Genomic DNA, 24,601 nt, shown 5'->3' with positions numbered 1-24,601 from the left:
CAGTGAATTGGAGAGGATATGACCAGGAGTTGTGAATGTCTCTGTGAATGGGAAATGTATTGTTTACTAAGTGGGGACAGGTAACTATGTATAAGAAGCCCCCGGCAATCAGGACGCCAGAGGCGCATCAAAAGGCCCAAGTGTTTCCAACTCCCTAATCTCAGCGTCCGGCAGTACCCCCACCCTCTCATCCGTAAATCCCCCGCAATCGTCCCAGGAGAAGTACACTTCCACAGCCTGCCTCAGCGCAATCTTCTGCGATGCTGTTCTGGGCACCTGCTCTCCATCCTCCAGAACCCTTAGGAGCGTCGGCATTGTGTAGACAGGTTGGTTTTGGCTTCTGGAAAAGGTCTTGACGCAGTTCGGCAAGCGTGATTGTGGGGTTGGGAGAAGGAACAATCGAGCTGCTCAGAATGGTTCAGTAGGCCATCTCAAGTCAACCGGGGCACGCTCCTCCCCAGCGCGATGGCAAATTTAACCAGCAGTCTAGCAATTCCAGTCACGAGAACGGGTTATCGGTTTCCACAAAGAGATGTCCCATGCGTCATCACGTCAGTGGTATAAGCAGGGGGGATGATTGGCAATAGAATGGCGCAAATGCAAGGAGGAAGACTCCCCTCGCATTAACACACGTCAAGCTCGCATGGCAGATGCAACGACAGACCGCTTTTCTTTTTCTTTTCCTTTTCCGCCGACGCACTCAACATCGTGACCACAGTGGTATCGACCGAGGTCGTCATAGTGAGGATGAAAATGGCAGAAGCAAGAAGCGTCTCTCCAGGCAAAGTGGAGCCAGCCGTCCGGGAGCGCGTTCCATTATATATTGAAGCTTCGAAAGGTTTGGATCGAAAAAGAAGCCGCGTACTTGTCGAAGAACATTGCCGTCCTTGCAGCTAGTCAACAAGACTATCTTCTTCAGTGGATCCAGTAATGATGTCCAATTCTACAACGATAGACACGTACTCGGCCTTCGACGTCTGAGCTTCTCGCACGCAAAACTGAGAGGTGGCATCAGACAGCAGCTTGGCGTTCGTGCCTCAGGCAACGATATGGAGGGGCATTTGTTGACAGTGACGCGTGGAGGGGCAGGCAGCAATTGTTCTCGACCACGCTGCCGAAGCTCTAGAAGACGTCAAGCTCGGTCTATGGAGTCTGAATTGCAGCAGATATTCTCGTCGAATAATGCTGTAACGCAGCCAGCGCTGTCAACTCACGGTCGAGACGATGTCTGGATCTGGAGAGGACGAATGGAAACACCTTGGTGGCTCACGACACGGATCCAGCAGAATATTCGGTATCTGATTGGAGCTTCAATGAATACCATCAAGGAATCTGCTCTCTAGAGGTTCTTTGCTCTCTGCTTGGCTGGCGTTGGTGTTGACGTGCCTGTGGTGTAGTGAGGTAAGCTCGCTGACAAAGGCGGGGTTCTCGTGTGCCCCGCACCGACAATTTATGATATAAACAGCTCCAGCCCCTCTTCTTCCTCGACCTTCTCTTCCTAAGCTCTTCTTCTCTCCTCTACACTCACAGCGCACCTCTCAATTACCCTCAAAATGTCTAACGTTTACTTCGACGTCACTGCCGATGGCCGTGAGTGCTTTCCCACTCTCCCTGCGTCTGTTTTCTCTCTAACCACTCGCTTGCTCCTTCTAGAGGCTCTCGGCCGCATTGTTTTCAAGCTCTTCGACGACGTCGTCCCCAAGACCGCTCGCAACTTCCGTGAGCTCGCTACCGGCCAGCACGGCTTCGGTTACGCCGGCTCTCCCTTCCACCGTGTCATCCCCCAGTTCATGCTCCAGGGTGGTGACTTCACCAAGGGCAACGTGAGTGTCCACACCTACAAACACGGGGAAACAAATTCTAAGAGTTTCTAGGGTACCGGTGGAAAGTCTATCTACGGCGAGAAGTTCGCCGACGAGAACTTCTCCCTGAAGCACGACCGTCCCTTCCTTCTCTCCATGGCCAACGCCGGAAAGAACACCAACGGCTCTCAGTTCTTCATCACGGTGAGTCTCTTGCCTGAGCGCCAAATTTTTGTGATACTAATCAATTCAGACCGTTGTCACCGACTGGCTCGACGGCAACCACGTCGTCTTCGGTGAGGTTGTCCAGGGCCAGGAAGTCGTCAAGGCCGTTGAGGCTCTCGGCTCCCGCTCTGGTGCTACCTCCAAGAAGATCGCCGTTTCGGCTTCTGGTACCGTCTAAACGTGCTCGGGGAGGATAACTGCAACTTATTAGCAAGGGATACGCAGTCAATGAGTTTACTGCACCAATTCTCGTTTTGAGGCTGTATATGCATGTGGTCATCACTTAATCGTACGGAGTAAATCGAACCAATCGTAGCAGACGTCAAGATCTATCCCCACGCATTGGAATCCAGACCCAGGATATGACGATTCTAGTAATTTCGTCTGGGTCTTAGACTGCACTACTCAGTTGGTCCACGGGCTCAAATTCCCTACTGCTTCATGCAGGGTACCGTGGCGTACTATGAAGGAGCGAAGGAATGCCCACCTAGTAGGTGTTTAACTCCGCATAAGATCGTTTCATCCTCACGGTTATTTGATTTCCCTACATCCATTTCCATCACATCATCGTCAAATGCATTCAGAGTCAATCTCGCAGGCTTCCTGCATTCTCCATGCGAAAGTTACAAGAGGACCAGAAAAGGCTCTGCTGGTAGCGTCCTCACCAACCATCTCAGCCAGCATTGAGACTCGGGTTATGCATGATTATCCTCCGGTATGCTGGGATGTATTGGGACGATGTATCTAGTCACAACCATAGACGGCAAACTGCCTCAGGCTCCAACTTACGACCCGCTACTACGGACACAGCCCCCTGGCACTGTACTTTTTCAGCATCTCATCCTATAAACATGGAGCCGCAGATTTTCCTGCTGCCTTACAGTGCACGGAGCATACTTAAGTACACTATACACTACGGACTCGGGATACTTTCCCTTTTACCAAGTCTTACCAAAGGCTCCAGGTCCAACCTCATCCATATCGTACTTTCCAGCCGCACGTTGATCTCAGATTTGGCCCCCGATTTCCTGCTGCCTTGGAGATACGCATCTAGGTTTGACAGTTGGCATCTCGGGGCTCAGTTGCTGCCTTGCACTAACGAGTCTAAATTGTCGATCCCTTGTCGAGGGGCTGTGATGGCCATTGATTTACCAACACTGAGATGGGATCGTCGAGTTGGGATGTGGAAGGATTCCGATTGGTTATCGAGGACAAAGCGATGTTTCACCTATGGCGACTTGGCTATAGGCACACGATCAGAACAAGTGCGTCTCGGGGAGACGAGGCATGCATAAATAAACGCCCACCCACCTACTCCCAGAGTCAACGTTTCCCCAAACAACCAAGGACCTCTACGATTTGATATTGCCCACCACGATCAAAGAAGCCCAAGGCAAACCGAACGAAGCCACCTCACTATCAATCAAAATGAAGCTCACCTCCACCCCAATCTCTGCCATCCCCGTCCTTCTCACCTTAACCCCCGCTGCGTTCGCCCAATTCTCTGGCTTCATCGTCACCGAAAACCGTGGCTCGTGCCCCATCCCAATCCGCGAGGGCTTCGACACAAACTACTCCTGGGACCCAAAGCAAGGCGACCTCTGCATAAAGCTAGACCAGGACAATGTCGTGACGGAGAGCTACCACGCGTCGTTGCTCGGGTGGGCGGAGACTCCTGACGCCGTGGAGCCGAGCAAGTTCGGGGCCTGCAGGGATGAGAAGTGCACCGATTGCGAAGTCATTGATATCAAACGCAGGACGGATCGGCCGGGGGCTGTTGAGAGTGAGTGCGTGGAGTTTGATGGTGAGGAGAGGCCGTGGGTTTTTGTTGGCGGCCCTGTTAAGGAGGATCTGTAAGCGGACTTCCATCTGGTGCTCAAAAGCCCATGCCATGGCCGGGATGGGATGGCTTTAGGGGGCGATACTGAGGACATCTCTACCATGAGTACTTTTGCATCTCTATATGATAGATGGAAATCATGAATGTGGATGAGGACATGGATTGGAATACAAATATGGAATTTAGGTATCTGCGTATATATACCACAAAGAATAAAACAAAAAAAATAAAGCCAGTGAATGCAAAAGAGGATAGGGGGAGACAGAGATAGCTCCCAGGTTAGGTATCCCCTCTTCAAATTACCAATCATTCAATATCACATTGTATGCTCTTGCCTCGCCTCGTCAGTAGACAAAAGGCCAACAGCTGGAAGGGGGAGAAAACGAGGGGTTGCTTTTGACCTCACCCTTATAATAATAATACCAGCAAAACACATGAGACCTCAGCAAATCGGGAGCAGAGGGACTCAACTCTCAAAGCCCCAGACAATCTAAGCCAAACCAAAATCCAACCCCAACCCCGAATCCAACACAGGCAGGAACTACATAAATGTCTCATCGCATCACACAGCACATCACATCAACTTAGCATATATCTTCTCCGTCTCATCAAGCTCCTCCTCGCTCCTTAGCATATCCCTAAGCCGCTGCAACTTCGAACTCCTCCTCTGCCTCCTCAGCATCTGCGGCCGTTCCCTCTCACCGGGGTCCTGCCCCTGATACTCGGAATAATGCAGAGAGTGGGAATGAGAATGACCTAAGTCCAGGGTGTGACTTTGGCTTTGGCTCTCATTGCTATATAGTGTCTCCATTGGGTCAAGGTCGGGCGTCTCTTTGTCGGGCGTGAGTGCGGATGTGGTTTCACCAAGGCTAGGGCGGCGCTGAAGATTCGAGGTCTCGCCTTCGCTGTGGCTTGGGCGGCGCTGGAGAATGCGCTCTAGAAAGGGTTCTCTGCGGCGGGGGTCTATTGAGATTGATTTGTTAGTCTTAGTTCGGCTGTATTTATCAGGGGAGGTGCAGCTGACCTTCAGACATGGTGTTTCCACTCAGTAGGAATGAGCAGTATAATGTACAGTTTAGTTCACATTTTCCTGTGTGGGGGAATTAGGATGCGGGGAAGTTGTGGTCTTAAGATTGTCTTTATACTTCGAGTATAAGTTTGGGTGGCGAGGGCCCAAAACCCGGGGTCGCCATGTGCGTCACCACTCAGGGCTTTCCAACTACCTAGATATTCATCTCTACTAAACCAAGTCCAAGACCAAAACCCAACTATCCAACATTCCATGAAAATTCTCCAAAAGAATTCAAAGCCTCGCCCCACCCCTCTCCAACTCCTTCTCCGTCCATTCCCACAATGCCCTCCCCGCCTCCTCATCAACCACAAACCTATTACTCGCCTTCCAAATCCCCACAGGAACATAATAAGCGCCATTAACCAACTGCTCTTTCTTCGCCCCAAACCCCGCCCAAAGCTGATTCGCAGCTCCCTGCTCAACCCTCGTCGTTAAAGCCCCAAGAACCCTCAACGCAACCCGCACAAGCGGGTTGCTCTCGCTCACGGCGCCATATAGATCCGTCAGTATGATACCCGGGTGTACGGAGACGGACGTTAAACTTGGATACCGCCGCGATAGTTCAGAAGCAAAGAGGATGTTTGCGGCCTTGGAGGCGCCGTAGCGGGCGTGCGTGTTGCATTTTTTGAGTTGTTCTTGGTCGAGAATTGTGGATAGGGATGGGGAGAGATTGTGGCCTATTGAACTTAGGACCACGACTCTTACATCACTGCCAGGCTCTTCGGCCGTCCGGGACAAAATCGGTAATAGGATATTCGTGAGGTAAAAATGGCCTGTATGGTTGGTCCCTAGTTGGATCTCATGTCCTAGCTTCGTTTCACCAGGAGGCAAGGACATGACTCCGGCGTTAAGCAAGAGGACATCAAGCCGGGAAGAATGTTGCTTGAATTTCTCCGCGCCATCGTGGATAGATTCTATCGACGAGAGGTCCAGTGGTAACCAAGTAATTTTGACATTTGGCGCGGTAGATTCAAGATCGTGTATTGCGGCAGCTGCTTTTTCTTCGGACCGCGCGGCGAGGAAGACGTGTGCTGGGTTGTGCTTTATTATTTGCCGGATGGATTCTTTGCCTAGGCCTGTATTTCCTGGTTTTAATCATTGTCAGTATGGGATGGCTGCTTGGACTGGGGCGTAAGTTTGTGCCTACCTCCTGTAACGAGTACAACCTTTCCCTCTAGATCAGGAATGTCGCCCGATGGGTTGAAGCTCACGCCGCCGATGTAGTTTGCCGGGTTGAGGTTTGCGGCGACGAAGCGCGCTGCGGCTGTTATGAACATTGCTGTTTGATTTTTTTTTATTTATTTTTTATTTTTTTTTATTGGTGTGGTGAGTTGTTGGTGGTTAAATTAGGGAGGTCGGGTTATTTGTAGAGACTCGAGCTTGAGCTAGCTCATAATAATAGACCGACGTGTAACCGCGGACAGGGGATCACATCACAGGGGCAGAAACGTCATTTTAAGAGCAAATGCTCTGCATCTGCTGATCCTTAATTTCAAGTGGAGATCCGAGGTTCAATTGACGGGCTCGGCCTGCGCGCTTGGCGGCCTCATGGTCATTGCGACAACCGACAACAACTCGATCTATACAAGAAAACTCGTCTAAACAGACCTAAACTCCTCCAACCTCCTCAGCTGCCTCCCCCCCTCACCAAAGTTCCCCTCCGCAAGCCACCCCTCCAGCGCCCCCTTCAAATCCCTAATCCCCCACCACTCCTCCCTCAGCAACGAAAGCCACGCCGTATCCCTACTCCTCCCCTTAACAACAAGATGCTGCCTGAAGACCCCTTCCAACGTGAACCCAAGACGCTCGGCAGCCCTTTTCGACGGCGCATTCAGCGAGTTGCACTTCCACTCTACCCGTCTGTACCCTAGATCTTCGATGCTGTGTTTGAGAAGTAGGTAAATAGCTTCCGTCGCCTCGACCGTGCGCTGAAGCGGTTTCGTGAAGAGGACGTGGCCTATCTCGAGCCTGAGGTGGTCGGGGACGATGTTCATTAGTGCGATGTAGCCGAGTGCTTTTTCCTCCTCGCCCTCACCCTGTGGATGTCGCGTGTCGATGTTGAGTACGGCGAAGAACAGAGGGTCAGTTGAGGTTGCTTTGGCGCTTATGTCTGACTTGAATTTGGCGAAGTCGGATTCGGAGTAGGGCCCTTCGGCAGGCATGTAGTCCCATAGGGATGTCTGGTCAGGGTGGGTGTTGTTTACTAGAGGGAAGAGGTCGTCTGCATGTTGGACTGTCAATGGGACGAGTTTGACTGTTCGGCCCGTGAGGGTTGTGTGGGAGGGGCGGGTTGCCGCTGGGAGGGTGACGGGGTCGCCTAGGGGTCGGGACATTTTGGTATCCTTTATGTATTCTGGAGATAGAGAGAGTTTCGGTCGGAGGGGTGCATGCGTTGTGTTGTCTTATAGTTAGGTCGTGTTCGTTGGAAGGTGACTCCAAGCGTTGCAGTGACTCATCGGCTGCACCTGCCAATGGGACGAAGGAATCTCCAAGTTACGACATTCGTCTCGCCGAGCACGGCTGGCCAACCTATGGTACCTGGTATAATACCTCGAAGAAACACAAACATGTCTGGAAAGATGGACCCATTCCTTGAGAGTCGAGACATCGACTTCTCGGCCCGACGCCTAACGTTTTCGGGCCGGATAGTGCAGTCTGTGACCATGCCTTGAGATAACTGTACCCAACCACACAATATTTATTCGTTTAGGCAAAAACCTACAACGTAGTATACTCTAGATATATGAATATTCAGACAACACAAAAAGCAGATACAAAGTCACCTGGAATTTTGTAGAGGTTCCCAAGGGCCGGATCTACTGCACAGTGGATGGTCTAGCCCATGGATGTACAGTATACTTTCAGACTACGAACCTCCAGGCCGCTTCCATATATGCATAGGATCCTGACCAAGTAAGCACGGAAAAGGACGGGATGTCTGTGATTTGCCTATGTCTTAGCTGAGGATAGCGGGCGGGCCATTCGCTCAAGGGTACAGCCAGAAGGTGTGCAATGTCTCACATGGCTTTCGACATGTCCTAGCTGCGAACACTTAATTATTCTTCTAACTGATCCCGTCTGATCCCCTGGTCTTACGCAAGCCCTTGCTTTACGACTATACCGTGTCTCGTCCCGTCGACATCTTCCATTGGGTGACTGGTCCTGTGGGATAAAGGCTACTTAGTACTATTACCCATCCATGTCCAAGGCTGGCGATAGGCGAGTAGAGACTGTGTAACGAGTGTCATCCCTCCATTTCTTTTCTTTTCTTTTCTTTTCTGCAGTTACGCCCTTTTTGTGCTCCCCATACGAGCACTAGCACTTTAACCGTAGCTAATCCTAACCGCCAGGTACTAGATACTCGTTCCACGTACATGACCATCTACCACCCCCTCGTCGGCTCCGGTGTACTCGTCGGTGCCAGCCCCTCCTGCGCCTCTGCAACCTCGACCCTCTCAACCTCCGGCGTCGGCGTAATCGTAATCTCCGCCTGATCAAGCGCAACCAGAGTAACAGGCGGGATATACCAATCATCATCACAAACCGACCAACCAGGATCAATCGTCCTCACCTCCTCGGGAATCTTAACCCAAGGCGTATAATCGTCACGGATAATCGAGCACGCCTCGTCATCGTATAGCGGACACTGCTCGCCACCGCGATATTGCTCCCATGGGATCAATGACTGGGTGAATTCTCCTACCTCATGCGTCTGGAACTCGGCAAAGTTGAAGGGGTAGGATGTGCCTCTGACGGGGTAGCGCGCGTTGCGGTGGTATCGGATTGACGAGAGGGTTGAGGGGTTGAGGGAGACGAGCTCGTTGCTGTGGTCGACACCGCATTGGAAGCCTGCGTGACCGCGGCGGTTGCTCCAGGCATAAATCGTCGTGAAGGAGAGATATATGCTGGGAGAGACGAAGGTCTGTCCGTTGACGATGGCTGTGCTGGGGCCTGAGGGCGGGACGGTTGTTCCGTTCTGTTCGCAGAGCGAGCCATCTACGGTGGACTGTGGCCAGTAAAATACAGTCGCCGTTCCGGGCAGGAAATGGCAGGCTGAGCATGGGTTTTCCTCTGGGTACGTGCGCGATGCGGTTTCACAATCCCATGGACTGATGGGGCTGTTGGTGTCTCCTGGGATTGTCGTACTGACAGAATCGCGATAAGAGCTCGAAAGTTCCCGGAATGTTGACCAGATGGTAGCACAAACTTCTGTGTTGAGAGTGCAGTCTGGAGATGGGCCTGGTTCGCGGTACATGCTCGTAGTTCGGGTGAACGTGGACTGGCCGGTAATGCAATCACCAGTGCCAGGATAATATCGCGTCACCGTTTCCCTAGGCCCTAGAGCACGAGGTTTGCCATCACACAATGTAGTCAGCGGACCAGTGTGAGTATCAGACCAGGCTTCTGGGGAGACGGAGGTGCGGCAGGCTCCTTCGCTTGTGGCGTACGATCCCAGCGAGGTGCTGATCGCAGTTGCGCCAAGAGACCATAGGCCGGTAGAGCGCATAGCCCATTCAATCCATTCGGCGTTGCACGTTACTGCTGACGCGCTGGGGCCGGTTGTCGGACCGTAAAAGTAGTTCGTTGACGTCGGCCAAAAGATTGTTGTGTTTTGAGTGATGAGCCATTGGTCGCTGGTGATACCGTCGTCCTGGGCAGCAGCCAGGCCGAGGCCGAGAAACAGCGCGAGGAGCAACATCATGTTTGACCAGTGTCAAATATGTCGAGGCAATTCGTGCATTTTATACTGTTCAGCTCAATTGTTCTCGATCTGTGCGAAAATCGATCTAGTGTTCCGGAGGCGTGTCATTGGCCGGCTCCTGCAGCGTTTGCCTTGTACGGCTGCAGATGCGCTGCAACACGGCCCCTTGGCGCCGTTTGGGATTGGTCTCTTGGTGAGACACGGTACCATCGTGCAGAGTCATCTCGCGTTCACAGGGCAGGTTTGACTGTCTCCTGTCGGTCGCGGTGCTCCTGCTCCTGCTGCTGCAGCGTACCTCGTGGGGTGCTCTTCAATGGGACATGGTTCGTAGTACCGCCTCGCAATTGTTCCCGTTTCCGATCATGGATCCTTGTAATTGCGCATCATCAATCCATATTCAAGATGGTAGTATGCTCTTGTGGTCATTCGCCGGGAAAAGGTCGCAAGGGGCCGTGCGTGCCGTGCCGCAGTGGGCTTGCGAGATCGGGGGCCTGATCAGGGTTGCGGGCGTGGGACCATAGCCGCGCGATGAGGGGTAGAAGAAGGAATATCGACCATGGCTTAAACATTTGGTAGTGATTTGACAGAAGTTCAGTAAGACAACGGCTGAGCTAAAGGCAACTGCAATGGTCCGATACTGAGTCGTTTGATCTGTTCCTCAGGGGAGGCAGTACAGGCAGCCAGCCAAGAGCGATAAGCTTCAGGCTCAAAGCCAAAGGTGTGACAAATCTGCGATCCAGGGGCAAGACTGCGATGGATGATGCGTTTAACTTCCGATACAGGTTTTCCAGGAAAGAGAACCATCAGAGATAAAGCTGGAGGGCGAAAGGGCGCTCGGTGGAAGTGTTTCGTCCGAGGAGTGCGAGATTTCGGAGGAAAAGTCCGAGGCTGAGATTGGTCGGAGATTCAACCCCCGACTCGCCGACCTCCTTTTCGAGGGCTTCGACCGTGCGATGGGATGGCGTTAGTCGAATGCATTGCTAATGAAAGTTCCAAAGAAATACTAGAAACAACCGAGTTACACAGCAGGGGCTCCAATGTGGACAGAGAGTGGCATTATCACATTAAGAAATCTATCTATACGTGGTATCCCTGTATATGCATCTCATCGTCATAGACTGAAACAATCAATGCTGCGGCTTGGGCTCAGCAGAAATCCCTTGCTCTTCGGACACCTTCTTTTCCAGTCGGCTGTAGTCTCCATGCTTGGTGGATCCGTTGGGAATGTGGAATCGCTTGTCGATGCGGCCAAACGTCAACAGGCACAGAATGAGAATTTCAAGCACAAAGTTGAAGACGTAGAAAACGGCCTTGCCATGGTACCACGCTGGGTCGGATATCGGACGTGGAGGACTCCAGAGACTGCCTGCCTTGAAGCCCGCAATCAGGATGCACATGCAGCTGGAGATGGTCACAATGATCACTTTGGCGAGCATACTGCCCTCCCCGAATGTCTCTTCATCCTTCGATCGGGGTAGTAGAACTGCTGGTGCGATGTGAAGGAGAGGAAGGCAGGTGAAGACGAGCAGGTAGGTGATGGCAGTCAGTTGCACGTCACGGCAATCCGACCGGGTGTTTGGGTTGAGAGTATAAACCGAGACCACTGTCCCCACGATGACCATGATCAGGGCAGCTGGTATGAGCCAATACAGAACCTTGCTGCCGATGCGGGGGACGGGATGCCAGCCAATATGGGGCTGTTTGGCTCGTAGGATTCGCTGGGCAAGGATAAAGTTGATTATGTACTGGATCTTTATCAGCACGACTCCGTCACAAGAGATGACGTTCTATGGTATTACACGTACCACAAGGAGCACGCCGGCGTTAACTAAGATATTGGCGGCTATTCCAACCCTGACGTTGTGCTGGCGATTTGCCCAGACGATGCGCAGAACGAGAGTTGTGATCCGTGCCATACAGAAGCCAAAAAGCATGCCCGACAGAATGAACTTATGGCTTCTTTTGTTGTTCTTTTGCAGGATTGTCATGTTGATCGCGGCGAAAGCAATGTACAAACAAATAAACACAGCGGAGACGGGTGTATCAGGGACATTGCTGGGAAGTCCTCCTGCAGCAGCAACAGTCGAGGCATAAGGCCCGCCGCGCTTTTCGAGTGAAACCATTGTGGATTCGGTGCTGGAAGTATCAGGTCGTTCAAGTGTCAGACGAAATGCGAGAAGTCGAGTTGGAGGATATGGTTATCGTGGAAGTGGTTGGGAGCTGGGGACTGGCTTGTTGTGATGGTGTTGTCGAGCCCTCCGCTCTTTATATCTGAGCAGGAACGACCAGGGTCGGCGGTTGTAACCAGCGATCCCGAGATGGCCAACGCATATTTGAATTTTGAGAAATCCCATCGTCGGGATCAAAAGCTCCGGTCCAATCGCAAACTGGTAACACAGGCAAAGAGGTCAAAAGACTATTGACGAGCCCCGGATCAGTGGCATGGAACGGTGGTGAGTCGCCTGGTTGGGAATGGCCTGTGACGAAGCTCACGTGGTCCGATGTCCGCGGGCCTGAGTTTCGTCCGCGTCCGTTGCCTTCTCTTCTCTCACATCCTATCTCCATCCTTGGCCAAGTTATATTTTATTCCGGCTGCACGCCTTACGCACTTTGGTGCCACGAATCCCGAATCGGACGAATATCGGATTCCCCCCCACGTGTTATGCTCGCTCCGCAGAGCCCCGCCTCCCTCCGAAAAGGGACCAAGTCGTGCGCCGAGTGTAGGCCTAACACTAAGACCCGACAAGCTTCGTCTTTCCCCGATTAGTACTTGGCTAATGATATGCAGGTCGGCGACGAAAAGTTCGCTGCGTTCGTATTCCGGAGGATGCGCCAACCTGTCGACAATGCACTGAACGCAACACCGCTTGCCTTGCCCAGACGTCCAGTGTCCGTCCACGACAGGCGCAGCGATTGCCTTCTCGACTTCGGATTGCCCAACTCGAGTCTCAGGTGAGTCGGTTGACGAAGGTTGTCAGCAACATAGAGGTCAAACTTGGCGGCAACCCATCTATCCAGACGCAGACCGATCCAATCGCGGCCCACTCCCCCGGTTCGGACGATTCCGATGCAGAATCCACACCGTCCGAGATCCTTATTGCAGAGGAGCCCTCTCACCTGCGCTCACTCTTTCAAAACGATTGGCTCAGCGTCGACACGCAGCGGCACTACGAACAACTCCAAGAGCGCAGAGTCAAAGCGTCTGCTCATCTCCTGGAGCGTATAAGGCCGGTCTTGCAAAAACTTATACCGTCCAAGGACGAAACTGCGAGCATGCTGGTTTGCACTTACGACTGGCTGAGCATGATTCATTTGATTTTGCCACAACCGTCCATGCCCATCTCGAATCAGGAAATGCTCGAACGCTATGACGAGATGCACCGACCAGATGTGGATGTTCTTTCTCTAACACTTTGGCTACTGACGCTGGCTATCACAGCGCAACAAGTCTCTCAAGGAGCCTTAACCCCAGAGGCTCAGTCTTCAAGCTCTCGGCGACGGGTTGACTTTGCTCATGTTGTGTCAGATACTGTTGAGAACCTGGTACTAGCCCATGACCGTCTAACAGGGACACTTCAAGGCCTCGGAATGTGTATACAATTCATTCGCCTGTAAGGATTGCTATTCTTTTGTCTCCCCTCCCCTTCGGCTTCAAATATTCATCTCAATGTGAACAGAGCGCTGATCCTATCCAAAATTAGGCAGATGGGTCGTGGGAATCCTCAGAAGGCCTGGTTGAAGTTACGACATGTTATTGCACTTGCTGAACTAATGGGACTGCCGAAGGCGGCACAATTAGCCCGCTACAAAAAGACCAATAGTGCCGCGGAAGAGGCCACCCAGAAAGAAAAGGTCGAACTTTGGGATTTGATCTGTACGGTGGACCGGTTGTCCGGAACGTTGATCAATCTTCCTCCGTATACCAGGCGTTATCAGCTGAAAGCCCCAAAACTTCTCATAGTCAACGGTACCATTCAGCCGGCAGTCTATCTGAGTCGTTTAATGGATATCACGCCGAAAATATATGACCTTGAAGATTTGAGTGCTACCGAAGGCCCAACGACCAAGCTGTACACCTCGGCTCTGGAAATCGCGCGCGAGGCGAGAGAACTTGCCTCTCAACTCCCGCAATCTTGGTGGGCCATCAATGTGTCGGAAGATTTGAAGCCTGACCACGTCGTACAATATGTGCACTACTGCATTGTCATGAAAGCTCATCTACCAGTTGCCCTGCGCCAAGACAGAACGGAGGAGTACCTCTACAGTCGTCTTGCCATGATGGACGCGTGTGAGAACCTCGCTCATAGATACCGATTCATTCGGTCAAGACTCCCCTCAGGGTTCTTCACGCTCAAACTTCTTGATCTCCAAGCGCTTTCGGCCATGGCCTCGTTGCTCCTCCTTTCCCACACGTGTCCATCTCCCGATCTGAGGAGTTTCCAGATTGACAAGACGCGCATCGAGGGCGTTGTCACCCAAGTAATTGAACTTATGGAAGAGAAGTCGAAAGACGGAGTGGGCTCCGACTTTGCGGAACGCGGTGCCTCTACACTTAGGGCTTTGAGCAAATTGCTACAGCAAGACGCCAGTGAGAATGCACCCAAGGAGCAGGAATTAACCGTCAATGTCCCTCTCCTTGGCAAAATACATGTCCGCCGCAACTGTCCCGCTACCCCGTCGTCACACACCCCGCAACTGTCAGACGTGATACCACCTTCGACTAGCTGGCCATCCCAGGCACAAATGGTGTATACTGCATTCAATCCGCAACCTCATACGAGCACGTACCCCCAAGACCCCCTACAGGCCAGCCATGGGGGTCCAATGCAATGGGAACCTTTGTCATGGTCTGTCGAAAATGGAGGAGACAATCTCCTTGAAGATGCGTTGATGATAGAGTCCTTTGATCAAGCAGCGATCTGGCAAAATCTGTATTACAACATGCCTTTTATTTGACAAGTTATGGCTTTGCGCTCTGTACTAAGCCATGGCGGCACAGGGCCTGCTTGACGTGCGATTGGTCCATGGGCAGAGTAATTATTTTGAAAACACAAATTACCGCCACACCTTCCACGTGAGAGCCCTATATGGTCCAGAATGGAGAGAGTTTGCACGAATCGGAGGGCAACCCTATGCGTCGCCAAGTGCCGGCGAATCTGCCGAAGAACATGTCGTCCTTTTCTATAGCCGACACCCCCACAACGCCGTCCGTGCGCCAAGTCCGGGGCCTCAATCTACTCCCCGCGCGGGGAATGGTGCCATTTTTCTCAATGTCCTTCCTAACCCTGCCGTGGCCCCTTTTGATTATCAATCCAAAACGATAAGGGTTTGGCTTTTGCCGCGTTTGACAAAAGCAGGACCAATCAATATGTCCGCAACCGCTAAAGCTGGTATCGCACCCGAACATCACAGATTTAGATCTGTGAACCAAGCGCTGGAGTCGAAAGCTGAGGACACAACAACCTCCTCTAGGATTCAGCAACAAGTGCCATTGCAGGAGCCAATCCGTAATGGTGGCTTTGAACCATGGCTAAGTGTTGTTGCGGTCTTCTGCGTCTTTGTCAACACCTGGTAAAACTCCTGACTGTAAAAAAAAAGGCCTACTAATATGTCATTCAGGGGACTGATCAGTACTTATGGTGCTTTCCAAGAATTCTATCAGACAACACTTCTTCCCGATGAGTCTCCTTCCGCCATTTCCTGGGTAGGTAGTATTCAAGCCACCCTGATTGTCATGGTCGGCATTGTCTCTGGCCCCCTCGTCGACACCGGCTTTCTTCGCCCACTTATTGTCTCGGGAAGCTTTCTGGTTGTTTTCGGGATGATGATGACTAGCCTTGCTACACAATACTATCAAGTTATTCTTGCCCAAGGATTCTGCGTCGGCATTGGCGGAGGCATTGCGTACATTCCATCACTCGTTATCATATCGACGCACTTTACCACCAAGCGCCCAATTGCCATCGGCTGTGCATCGATAGGATCAAGCGTCGGAAGTGTCGTCTTTCCAATTATGTTCCGGCAGCTCCAGCCGAAAATTGGGTTCCCTTGGACCGTCCGCAGCATCGCGTTCATCAATCTGTTTCTCGCCGTCGTTACGTGCGCCGTGCTATGTCGTCGACCAGGCGAGAAGGTTGGGGCTCGGAGCTTGATTGATTGTAAAGCATTCAAGGACATCCCATTCATGCTGTTCTCGGTTTCCTTGACCCTTGTGATGCTTGGGTACTGGATTCCCCTATTCTACGTCGCCTCTTACGCTAGAACTGTCTTGCAAACATCAACAAGTCTCTCCTTTTACATGCTTTCCATCATCAACGGGGCCTCAGCATTCGGTCGGACAGTGCATACCTCCTTGGGTCGCGTGTCAAACCAATCTGCATTCTTATACTATGCGTCGCAGCCTCAGCGATCGCTATGTTTACCTGGATTACTGCAACGAGCGTTGCCGGCTTCATCGTGTGGGCCTGCTACTGGGGCTTTCTGACTGGGGTCCTAGTGACCGGGCCCACATCCATAATCTCACATCCAGCACTTTGTCCAGATATGAAAATGCTCGGGACCCGGATGGGCATGATGTGGGCAATCAGCTCACTCGGATCGCTAGCGGGGACCCCAATCGCAGGAACCCTGGTAGATCTGTCAGAAGCACACTTTCTGCGAGCCCAGGTTTTTGCTGGATGCATGATGGTCGGTGCCGTCGGTTTGCAATTGTGGCCGACTTACATAGTCATACGATATGATCGAAAACGGGGACAGACACAACAGCCCCAATAGCCTAGCAAGTGGCTGCCCGGCGTTTAGCGATCCGAAATCCTGTTGTGGCCATATGCTCGGTCGTTCTCTTTCCCTTTCAGCTGGCCATGGTCGATCCTTCCTCCGGAACACTCTATCCCGTGTCGCACCTTCCTAGCTTGGTCCGTTGCTCCTTATCTCGCGCTGCTGTTGTCACAGGTCGCGCCTTCCCAACTGGTGGGGACTGTGTCACACCTTCTCTACGAGGCCAAGCACATGTCTGTGCAATTTTGATGGCTATGTGGCCGTCTGGATTTGTAGGTATTAGGTTTGCCGTTTAGGGCCAAAACATCCATCATTGGCCTGCTTGTACAACTTGCGTTTCGGTGTATTTCCATTCCCAGAATTTCTGGCTGCCTACCTAATGATTACACATGATGTCACATAAGCCAAGAGAGGAGGTAAAAGAACTGATCCGTGGACATTCACATAAATCTAACGCAGTTGTGTAAAGTTATGCCTGAAGTATAATCATGTAACTTCCCTATCTATGAGCACCCGCCGCCGTACCTAAATCATGTGATGGGCTTGGCAGTACCCGTGCCAAGACCTACTCGAAGAGGAAAAAGTGTGCCACCAAGTTCGCGATGTATATGGAAAGGAATCTTGATATCTGTGGCTGGATCTGTGGACGGCATGGGGTTTTGCTCGTGGGAAATGCATTCAACTTCTCCTACGCTGGAACTGTGGTGGCTGAATGGTAGTTTGTCTCGTCATTACTGTGGCCCTCTGAAACGGCAGATATATATCCTTCTTACCATCGGCTCCAGTTTCAAAAACACTTCCTCCATATTTCCTGCCACTTACTACCGACGCCGGACACGTGAAAGCCCATTGTTCATTACCTTTCCAGGATTATTTGATGGTAAGATGCTAAACGAACGCATTTACACCTAATTGACACACCAGCTGATGCATATACGTTGGAAACGCAGGAATCGACAGAAATGGCGCGCCCAACAAGACGCGTCGCATCATCACAAACGCAGAAGCTCTGAGATCTTCAGCATGTCGCGCGAGCGTATATTCAGACGGGCTCCATTTGTTCTCCGAGCTTCGACCATCATCGCTCCTCCTCCGACGCCAAAGAGTTAGCATACAACTTGCTGAATGCCGAATCTCGCGTTAACAACGAGTACGGATCATCGCACTCGACGACCTGTCCGCCATCGAGCACCACAACTCTATCATAATCCAAAATCGTGTCCAACTTGTGCGCTACGGCGATGATAGTGTGATTGGAGAATTTCTCTCGGATCACTCGCTGCATTGTCTGATCGGTCTTACTGTCGACGCTGTACCGGGAATGTCAGCCTTTGCTTAGGAACAATGGGGTATGGATCTGGGTGGAGGCTCATACTTGCTAGTTGCTTCGTCGAGGACTAAGATCTTGCTCGGGTGAAGGATTGCCCTCACGAGGCAGAAGAGCTGTTTCTGGCCGTGTGATAAGTGGAGATCGTCCATGTCCGCTGTGAGCCCACCCTTCTCTTGAACCACCGTCAATAATTGGACGCTCTTTAAAGCATCCCAAATCGCGCGATCAGAACTGCAACCTGTCGGATCCGCATTCAGTCGAACACTACCCTTGATGAAAACTGTGTCCTGGGAGACACCGTTTAGGCGGAATCGGATCTCTTGACGGGGGATCGTTGAGATGTCGAGGCCGTCGATTGTGATTGTGCCGGAATTGAGTTCGACCATTCGGAATATACTCAGCATAAGAGATGTTTTGCCGCTGTTCTTTGGGTTAGCGTTTCTCAGGTTTAGAAGCGATCTACTATGAGTTTTTCTTACCTCCCTGTTCTCCCACAGATACCAACTTTCTCTGCGGGTCGAATCAACAGTGAGACACCCTTCAGTACCAGATCCGATGAACTATATCAATATCAGCGAGAGGCGTTTTGAACCTTTTGTCGAGACATACCCGTATGATGCAGAAACATCGCTAAACTCAATGGCCCCTTGGCTGGGCCACGTTGTTGGGACAGGGCCATTCTCCGTCGGCCTATCTTCCTGCTCCACGTTCTCCGTGAAGTCTTTTACTCGCACGACCGAACCGATATGCGTTTCCATGTTAGTCCAGAACTGGACCAGAAGCTTCACTGTCTGACTGAAAAGAATTACGTTGAACAAAGCGACCCCAACGTAGGCGGCGTCTAGGGAGCCCCTCAGCGCGACAACAAGGTTGATTAGTATAATGGCAATACCGGCAACGACAAGGTCCAAGGTAAGCGTCAACCAGCGCTGAGCCGAGTACATGGCGTAGAACGGACGCTGTGAGTAATCGAGGATCTTCAAGCTTCTTTCTTCCATTGCGTCTTGCCAACCAAACGCTCGGAGCGTGACCAGCCCGCTCAAACAATCGGTGAAATGGGAGAGGAGCGGTGCCTTTGCCTCGATCTCGAGAAGCCGTAACTGACGAGATGTGCGCAAATAAACCTTTTGAATGGCATACAGCGACAGCAACACGACTGGAAATGCGATCGCCGCGTATACCGACGCAACCCCAACCAGGATCATTTGTGCTACGCATAAGAAGAACGCTGAACACATAGTAGCTTATTTAGCTTATGCCTTCGCCGGCTCTGAAGGAGAACTCACTGGCAACAACGTTGATCGCCGCAATCGGAAACTCCATGTCAATAAGCTGCAAGTCCTGGCTGAAACGGTTGAGGATTGACCCAGTATCGGTGGTCGACAGGAATCGCATGGGCGCACTGCGAATGGCGTCAGTGATAACCGTATCCAAGTCAGCGAACCAGCCCATACCCCAGGACAGTCTCTAGAAGAGCCTTATGGAATCTTTCGCCCGATTTCGGCACTGACGTTACGATAACATCCCAGCAACTGGCGATAAGACAAAACATGGCGAGAAATCCGAGTGTAAAGTATACTCCCACGTAACGCTGGGTTTGCTCTTCTCCCGCTGCAACCCACCATTTCAACCAGATACCTGAATGCGGGCAAATTAGCGTGTTAGCAACCAGGGTCAAAAGGACATATTCTTACTCGGAAACGATATGGAAAACGCAAACCCGGCAATAGTGGCGAGGAAGATGACGGTAGGTATCCAACCGACAGCGCGAATATAGAATAGGTAAGTTCCAAGGCTACCCGCGTGTCTGTACACGTTTTCTCCACTCCAGTTATGTTTCTTCACTGACACGACTTGTGTTCGCGACGGTCTTGATTTGGGAACAAACTCTGTCTCGACGGTGGAGTCCCAATTCGGCGAGGGAAGGGAGAAGCTCGAGACGTACCCTGATTGCTCGGCTAGGTCAGCGAAAGACCCCGACTCTGCTAATCTCCTTTCTTCGTTCAGTACGACGATGTAGTCGGCGTACGCGAGGCGTTTGACCGATGACGAAGCGAGAACAGTGGTTGTGCCGGACTCGCGCAACAAGCCGTTTACTCCGAGCAAGCTACAGAAGATGTAATTCTCCGTTGCTGCGTCAAGGCCGCTGAACACATCATCGAGAATCAAAAGCCGCTTCCGGGCATAGATCGCCCTCGCAAGTGCCTATGTGTGAGCTATTGTCAGTACCAATTTGCTTCCTCGGAACCATGCTCCCCAAGATCATCCGTCGACGTACAATCCTTTGACTTTGTCCCCCACTGAGTGCCACACCTCGACTCCCAATCACAGCCTGGTCGCCTTGCGGCCATTGGGCCAGGTCCTGTTCCAATGCACATGCTCTGATGACGGTTGTGTACCAGAGCAGATCGAATTCCGACATAGCTGTGATGCTGTCCCGGATAGTTCCGTTCATATGCCAAGGCGTTTGGTCGCAATATGCGATACTTTCCGACGATACCTTTACCTTACCCTCCAGGAACGGCACCTCCCCCAGTAGACCTTTCAACAGTGTCGACTTACCGGAACCCGATGGGCCAACGATCATGGAAAAGCTCCTTCCGGGCAGGGTCAAAGTGATGTCTTGCAGGATCGGATCTGCTTTAGGATCCCAGCCGAAGCTTGTGCCCTGGATCATAAGCATGTCCAAGAGCGGGTGTGGTAATTGTATAACATCAGGTGCTTTGTCTTCCATGAGGGTAAGTGTACTGGAAACACCCGAGAAATGACGCTCCTTGCCTTTGTCCAAAATAGTGTCTGAGCCTGGGCGGGAACCATCCGAGTGATATATCTTCTTGTTGAGAAAGTCCTGGATTCGGGCGAAGGATCCGATAGAGCCAAGGAACCCCATGAGTGCCATGACTAGAGATAAGAACGGATCCGCCAAAAGAGCAAATAATGACAATGACGTGTATACCATGTTGAGATCAAGCGAAGAGCCACGTCCTGCGTTCTCAGATATGGCGACAAACGCTGCGAAGGACACAATTGGGGCGAAGATACGGGTCATCCACGCTGAGCAGCGTATGTTAGCAGTTATTTTTCATGACATAGGTGCAGGAAAAAGTGGCGCTACCGAATGCCATGTTCCAAACAAGCAACTTTCTAAAAGCCTTCGATATCTTCAGTTCTTCCAACCGCAAGTTCTGGATAGAGGCCATGAGCGACGGCTTTAGTCCTAGCAGCTTGACGCCTTTGATAGATGCGAGCATGGCGGCTGTGGACGAAATACGCCTCTCGATTGCGTCCAGCCAGCTTGCTTGCCTCGTGATCACGCCAGACATGGCCACCAGAGAACCCACTAGAGCGACTATGGGCGGTAGAATTAGCACATTGGTCCGATTATCGCATAATAAAAACAGTCCGAGACTCACAGATGGAGACGCCCACAGGGACAGCGCATGCGATACCAAGTTGTTGCTCCAGGAGGACAATGGCGAGTGCGATCTCGAGGGCGTTCGCCCAGATCTCGTGCATAGTCTGCCACCCCTGGATGATTCTTTCAATATCAGCGCTCATCAGAGTAAGAGATGCAGCTGGGTCTGCGTCCTGGACCGTCAACGCGCTGGACTTCTTGTAAATCAAAGAAACGACGGCGCCGCGAACCATAGTTATGGCACGGTATGTAAGATGTTGCTGTTGGCTCATCGTGATCTGGATTTTCTCTGTCAGATTCTGGTTTCTGGATTAAGGGATCTACCAGATGGTCGTACCGCAATTCCAACATACACCAATGCATAAGCACCGATTAATCCGTATCCGATGTGAGTTGTCTCTGTGGTAACTTCTGCGGCAGATAGCTCCATAGCCTTATGGAGAAGCCAAGGCTGGCAGAAGGTCAGGCCAACCAAGCACAGCCTCGGAGGTATTGCAGCTAGGATCGGCCATTTGAATTTTTTGAAGACAACTGCCAGAAGCGATGCCTCGCCTGATCGGTTTTCTGAACCGAAGGTCAGTATCGCTGCATAGCTATCCACAATCTCTGGCTTCACTAACCCTTGCTCCATCGGAAGTTCAACAAATCGCGCAGACTTTCGGACTCCAGCATCTTATCCAACGTATGCAAATCCTCAACGACCAGCGTCTTCGAAAAGCCAACCTTGAAGAGCGGGTTAAGCCACCAGAAAAATGCCCTGTTGATAAGTCCTGCCCGCGCCTCTGCCGGGTAATCCAGGTACTTATCCTTAAGAATGGCCTCCTTCTGCCACGACTCCAGCAGAATAAGCACAGCCTTAATCCCCACCGCAAAGCTTGCAACAACAGCCATAAGCCTGTCGTTATTCTCGTCCCCACCTTCGCGCAGCCAGAGTGTCCTGGTTCGTGCTATATCAAGGGGCAGGGTGACAAGCAGGTATAGCTCCAACAGAGGTGCGGGCCGAACGCTTCGAGAATGCTCAATGTATGATAGAAGGCCGAGTAACAGAGACCCCGACCCCATGATCACACTGGCGGCGATGGAGGCGCGGGTCGGTCGAGCATTTGGCAATGCCCACAGGATCGCTTGCAGGAACTGCATGCCGCTCCAGAGGGCCCATCCCGCCTATGTACAACGGTTAGCACCTAGAACTCTCAAAGGGGCATGCCCGGATCAAACACGCACAGTCTTGTAAATCGGTCGTTTTGATGGTTCAACTTTGCTGCTGGTTCGCAACAATGCAAAGGTACGGAAAGGAGATACGATCATCACCAGCGCGATTGGGACGATGTATAGAACGAGTTCTTCGAAGAGAAGTGTAAAGTCGAATCCCCCTCGACAGGTCAACGCATGTACTCTCCACGAGTCGTCAATACCAGTGCAATACTCTGCTGTTTCTGCCATGATGTTCAGAGCCGAGAAGGTGCGGGGAGGGACAAAATTTTGGGATTGGTAAAAACTCTGCGTATGCAGACTTTGGGTCATTTTCTCGGGGCAGGTAGAGATATATGGGATGCGAAGTCACTCGCCGCCACGGAATCAGCCCGGATTCAACGAGTTTCTGAACGACAAACACGAGCTGCGGCATCATCTTCCGTCGGCTGATCACCTATGGAACGTCTGTTAGAATATGCTAGAGTGTAGAATGGCACCCAAAGCAAGTGTCGTCGGTGCCCGGACACGATTCATGACCGCGGTGGGCTTGCACACGTGCTCAAATCCCACACTGGGGTATGTATTGAAGCTATTTTTGGACCGAGTACGGAAGAGTCTTTGCATCTAAATCTTGATGTACAGGCTCACTACATCGTCCGCTCATCGCCGATCTCTCTATGTATGGAAAGACGCACAGATCCTATACTCCATATGGACTAGTAAACGCCTTCTCTGTGGTATAATCCGCGTGTTGGAACAGCATTCCGTGAGCTAAGCGGCTGGGGTACCGCTGCATGAACTAGGACAGGATACGACATGCCGTCAGGAGCAAGGGCTAATGCAATGCTACAGTAGAGAAAAGACCACAGCGGCGACATAGCAGACACGAGCCTTCCTGACCGAATAATGTCCGCGGCCGAACGATTGGACCCAATTTCCAAATGCAGCAGCCTTCGGTTACACCATTGGGACGATGTTTGATAGGGAGAGTTACGGCGGCTGTTCTGAGCCCTAAAGGGCGTCTTGCAGAACATCCGAGCCAAGGACTGCTAACGTGGAATTTTGCCAAAATAACGGAAGGTTTTTCGACACGGCTTGGCTACAGTCAAGGCAATGCACGATCGATGAGAGCTCGTATCCGGAGATCGTATTCCTGGGGGCGATGCTGGCGCCCGTAGCAGCTCCTACCATGCAGCCAGAAGACCTCCAATCGACCGCACATTGGAAACCCTTCATGCGAATCTTCCAAGCCTATCATAACGATGCCAGTGAGCCGCTATAGAACCGTGGAAACGCAGCTGACAAGCGAACTGTCAGCGACTGGAAGACGATCTAATTTTCTGATCAACCGTCAAGCGCAATGGAGTTCCATGAGAGCAGACAATATCAATCCAAAATGGACAGCAAAATTCCATTATGATGACATCGGAGATATTCCCAAAGAATTTATTTTTGGATACCTTGTCTGTTGGTTGGGGCCAAGCTATACGAGCTGTCGAACCCATTACATCTGTAACCTGCCAACTTCTGCAGAATGCTAATCAATACGAGACTCGCATTCTAGGTACAAATACGGATCAATAATGCTCTCCTACTATAGCGAGATCGGCATGAAGATGCTCGACATATTTGGTTTGCAGCGAAAAGCAGTGTCTAAGGAAGCATTGTTTCGACATGGACTATTCGAGCATCCTCGTATTGCATCGCTGTGCCCGTACAATTCGCGAGCGAGGAGCATCTTGTTGAACCATCGAGGGGAATGCTTTTTTTAGAACGTTAACATGGTGACTAGGGAGCCTGCTCGAAATGGTGCCTTTCAGCGAAGCATTGTTTGAATGGTCGAGCACTCGCGCTCTCTCGTATCATGCCGATGTGCCCTTGCATCTAGCGATGGGAGGAACATCCCGTCAGTCACCGAATGGATTATCCTTGCTTAAAACGTCCAGGCGGGCTCTAGAGCGTATACTAGGGACCACTACCGGAAATCCCCAGCATATACAGTCCAAAGCGCTGGAGATAGATAATGCCAACCATCGACAGTCCTATCCAAAGTTTGACCTCATTCCTCTGCCACCTCAACTACTCTGCATTTCCATCGCTTCAGATACTTTCTCCCAAATACCCTGCTACAGCCCAAGTGGTCTAATCAACTTGAAATCATATCCTCATATCCCAGACCTCATTTTGACTGTTCACGAGTTATTTATTGTTGTATCAAGCTTATACCGGACACCCCAATCAAGC

General features: G+C 51.5%; 10 protein-coding genes across 10 annotated transcripts; 5 read left to right on the top strand and 5 right to left on the bottom strand.

The window, feature by feature from the left end:
• Window positions 1-39: 39 nt before the first annotated feature.
• BDV17DRAFT_252642 (uncharacterized protein) lies at window positions 40-1,450 on the top strand. The gene is made up of 2 exons (XM_073756573.1): window positions 40-886; window positions 964-1,450. The coding sequence occupies exons 1-2, from the start codon at window positions 748-750 to the stop codon at window positions 1,341-1,343; spliced, it is 519 nt and encodes a 172-aa protein (XP_073619865.1). The 5' UTR covers window positions 40-747; the 3' UTR covers window positions 1,344-1,450.
• BDV17DRAFT_252639 (peptidylprolyl isomerase) lies at window positions 1,451-2,544 on the top strand. Its single transcript, XM_073756572.1, has 4 exons — window positions 1,451-1,590; window positions 1,654-1,823; window positions 1,875-2,006; window positions 2,056-2,544. The coding sequence occupies exons 1-4, from the start codon at window positions 1,554-1,556 to the stop codon at window positions 2,203-2,205; spliced, it is 489 nt and encodes a 162-aa protein (XP_073619864.1). The 5' UTR covers window positions 1,451-1,553; the 3' UTR covers window positions 2,206-2,544.
• A 911-nt stretch (window positions 2,545-3,455) lies between these two features.
• On the top strand, window positions 3,456-3,884 carry BDV17DRAFT_287391 (uncharacterized protein; the record flags this gene model as incomplete). Its single annotated transcript, XM_073761165.1, has 1 exon — window positions 3,456-3,884. One exon carries the CDS (start codon window positions 3,456-3,458, stop codon window positions 3,882-3,884), a length of 429 nt encoding a protein of 142 aa, XP_073619863.1.
• A 1,151-nt stretch (window positions 3,885-5,035) lies between these two features.
• On the bottom strand, window positions 5,036-6,618 carry BDV17DRAFT_145558 (uncharacterized protein). Its single transcript, XM_073754384.1, has 2 exons — window positions 6,087-6,618; window positions 5,036-6,024 (listed from the first exon to the last, which is right to left on the bottom strand). Exons 1-2 carry the CDS (start codon window positions 6,214-6,216, stop codon window positions 5,171-5,173), a joined length of 984 nt encoding a protein of 327 aa, XP_073619862.1. The 5' UTR covers window positions 6,217-6,618; the 3' UTR covers window positions 5,036-5,170.
• Window positions 6,377-7,523, bottom strand: BDV17DRAFT_145554 (GNAT family N-acetyltransferase). The gene has a single exon (XM_073754383.1). It carries the CDS (start codon window positions 7,270-7,272, stop codon window positions 6,538-6,540), a length of 735 nt encoding a protein of 244 aa, XP_073619861.1. The 5' UTR covers window positions 7,273-7,523; the 3' UTR covers window positions 6,377-6,537.
• Window positions 7,524-7,580: 57 nt separating this feature from the next.
• BDV17DRAFT_145450 (uncharacterized protein) lies at window positions 7,581-9,801 on the bottom strand. The gene has a single exon (XM_073754382.1). It carries the CDS (start codon window positions 9,639-9,641, stop codon window positions 8,322-8,324), a length of 1,320 nt encoding a protein of 439 aa, XP_073619860.1. The 5' UTR covers window positions 9,642-9,801; the 3' UTR covers window positions 7,581-8,321.
• Window positions 9,802-10,606: 805 nt separating this feature from the next.
• On the bottom strand, window positions 10,607-11,953 carry BDV17DRAFT_145447 (uncharacterized protein). Its single transcript, XM_073754381.1, has 2 exons — window positions 11,447-11,953; window positions 10,607-11,386 (listed from the first exon to the last, which is right to left on the bottom strand). The coding sequence occupies exons 1-2, from the start codon at window positions 11,762-11,764 to the stop codon at window positions 10,769-10,771; spliced, it is 936 nt and encodes a 311-aa protein (XP_073619859.1). The 5' UTR covers window positions 11,765-11,953; the 3' UTR covers window positions 10,607-10,768.
• Window positions 11,954-12,303: 350 nt separating this feature from the next.
• Window positions 12,304-16,415, top strand: BDV17DRAFT_279323 (major facilitator superfamily domain-containing protein; the record flags this gene model as incomplete). Its single annotated transcript, XM_073759698.1, has 6 exons — window positions 12,304-12,361; window positions 12,430-13,252; window positions 13,343-14,572; window positions 15,114-15,212; window positions 15,261-15,973; window positions 16,042-16,415. 6 exons carry the CDS (start codon window positions 12,304-12,306, stop codon window positions 16,413-16,415), a joined length of 3,297 nt encoding a protein of 1,098 aa, XP_073619858.1.
• A 1,081-nt stretch (window positions 16,416-17,496) lies between these two features.
• BDV17DRAFT_279319 (P-loop containing nucleoside triphosphate hydrolase protein) lies at window positions 17,497-22,606 on the bottom strand (the record flags this gene model as incomplete). Its single annotated transcript, XM_073759697.1, has 13 exons — window positions 17,497-17,728; window positions 17,794-18,168; window positions 18,228-18,308; window positions 18,358-18,976; window positions 19,035-19,150; window positions 19,203-19,386; window positions 19,443-19,953; window positions 20,027-20,802; window positions 20,864-21,097; window positions 21,162-21,441; window positions 21,501-21,727; window positions 21,784-22,327; window positions 22,388-22,606. The coding sequence occupies 13 exons, from the start codon at window positions 22,604-22,606 to the stop codon at window positions 17,497-17,499; spliced, it is 4,398 nt and encodes a 1,465-aa protein (XP_073619857.1).
• A 236-nt stretch (window positions 22,607-22,842) lies between these two features.
• Window positions 22,843-23,247, top strand: BDV17DRAFT_252618 (uncharacterized protein; the record flags this gene model as incomplete). Its single annotated transcript, XM_073756571.1, has 2 exons — window positions 22,843-22,933; window positions 23,000-23,247. Coding segments are annotated over exons 1-2 (214 nt in total), but the record flags the coding sequence as incomplete, so codon positions are not given.
• Between the last annotated feature and the right edge of the window lie 1,354 nt (window positions 23,248-24,601).

Source organism: Aspergillus undulatus, assembly GCF_047715775.1.
Source record: "Aspergillus undulatus strain CBS 261.88 unplaced genomic scaffold BDV17scaffold_4, whole genome shotgun sequence".
Classification (NCBI taxonomy): domain Eukaryota; kingdom Fungi; phylum Ascomycota; class Eurotiomycetes; order Eurotiales; family Aspergillaceae; genus Aspergillus; species Aspergillus undulatus.
This window is presented reverse-complemented; position numbering and strand designations above follow the sequence as displayed.

Coding starts and splice junctions, on each gene's coding strand:
- BDV17DRAFT_252642 (XM_073756573.1), top strand. CDS start 748: ATGAAAATGGCAGAAGCAAGAAGCGTCTCTCCAGGCAAAGTGGAGCCA. Junction 887..963: donor TGTCGAAGAACATTGCCGTC/CTTGCAGCTAGT, acceptor ATAGACACGTAC/TCGGCCTTCGACGTCTGAGC.
- BDV17DRAFT_252639 (XM_073756572.1), top strand. CDS start 1,554: ATGTCTAACGTTTACTTCGACGTCACTGCCGATGGCC. Junction 1,824..1,874: donor GTGACTTCACCAAGGGCAAC/GTGAGTGTCCAC, acceptor AAGAGTTTCTAG/GGTACCGGTGGAAAGTCTAT. Junction 2,007..2,055: donor GCTCTCAGTTCTTCATCACG/GTGAGTCTCTTG, acceptor TAATCAATTCAG/ACCGTTGTCACCGACTGGCT.
- BDV17DRAFT_145558 (XM_073754384.1), bottom strand. CDS start 6,216: ATGTTCATAACAGCCGCAGCGCGCTTCGTCGCCGCAAACCTCAACCCG. Junction 6,025..6,086: donor GGTTGTACTCGTTACAGGAG/GTAGGCACAAAC, acceptor GATTAAAACCAG/GAAATACAGGCCTAGGCAAA.
- BDV17DRAFT_145554 (XM_073754383.1), bottom strand. CDS start 7,272: ATGTCCCGACCCCTAGGCGACCCCGTCACCCTCCCAGCGGCAACCCGC.
- BDV17DRAFT_145450 (XM_073754382.1), bottom strand. CDS start 9,641: ATGATGTTGCTCCTCGCGCTGTTTCTCGGCCTCGGCCTGGCTGCTGCC.
- BDV17DRAFT_145447 (XM_073754381.1), bottom strand. CDS start 11,764: ATGGTTTCACTCGAAAAGCGCGGCGGGCCTTATGCCTCGACTGTTGCT. Junction 11,387..11,446: donor ACGCCGGCGTGCTCCTTGTG/GTACGTGTAATA, acceptor ATAAAGATCCAG/TACATAATCAACTTTATCCT.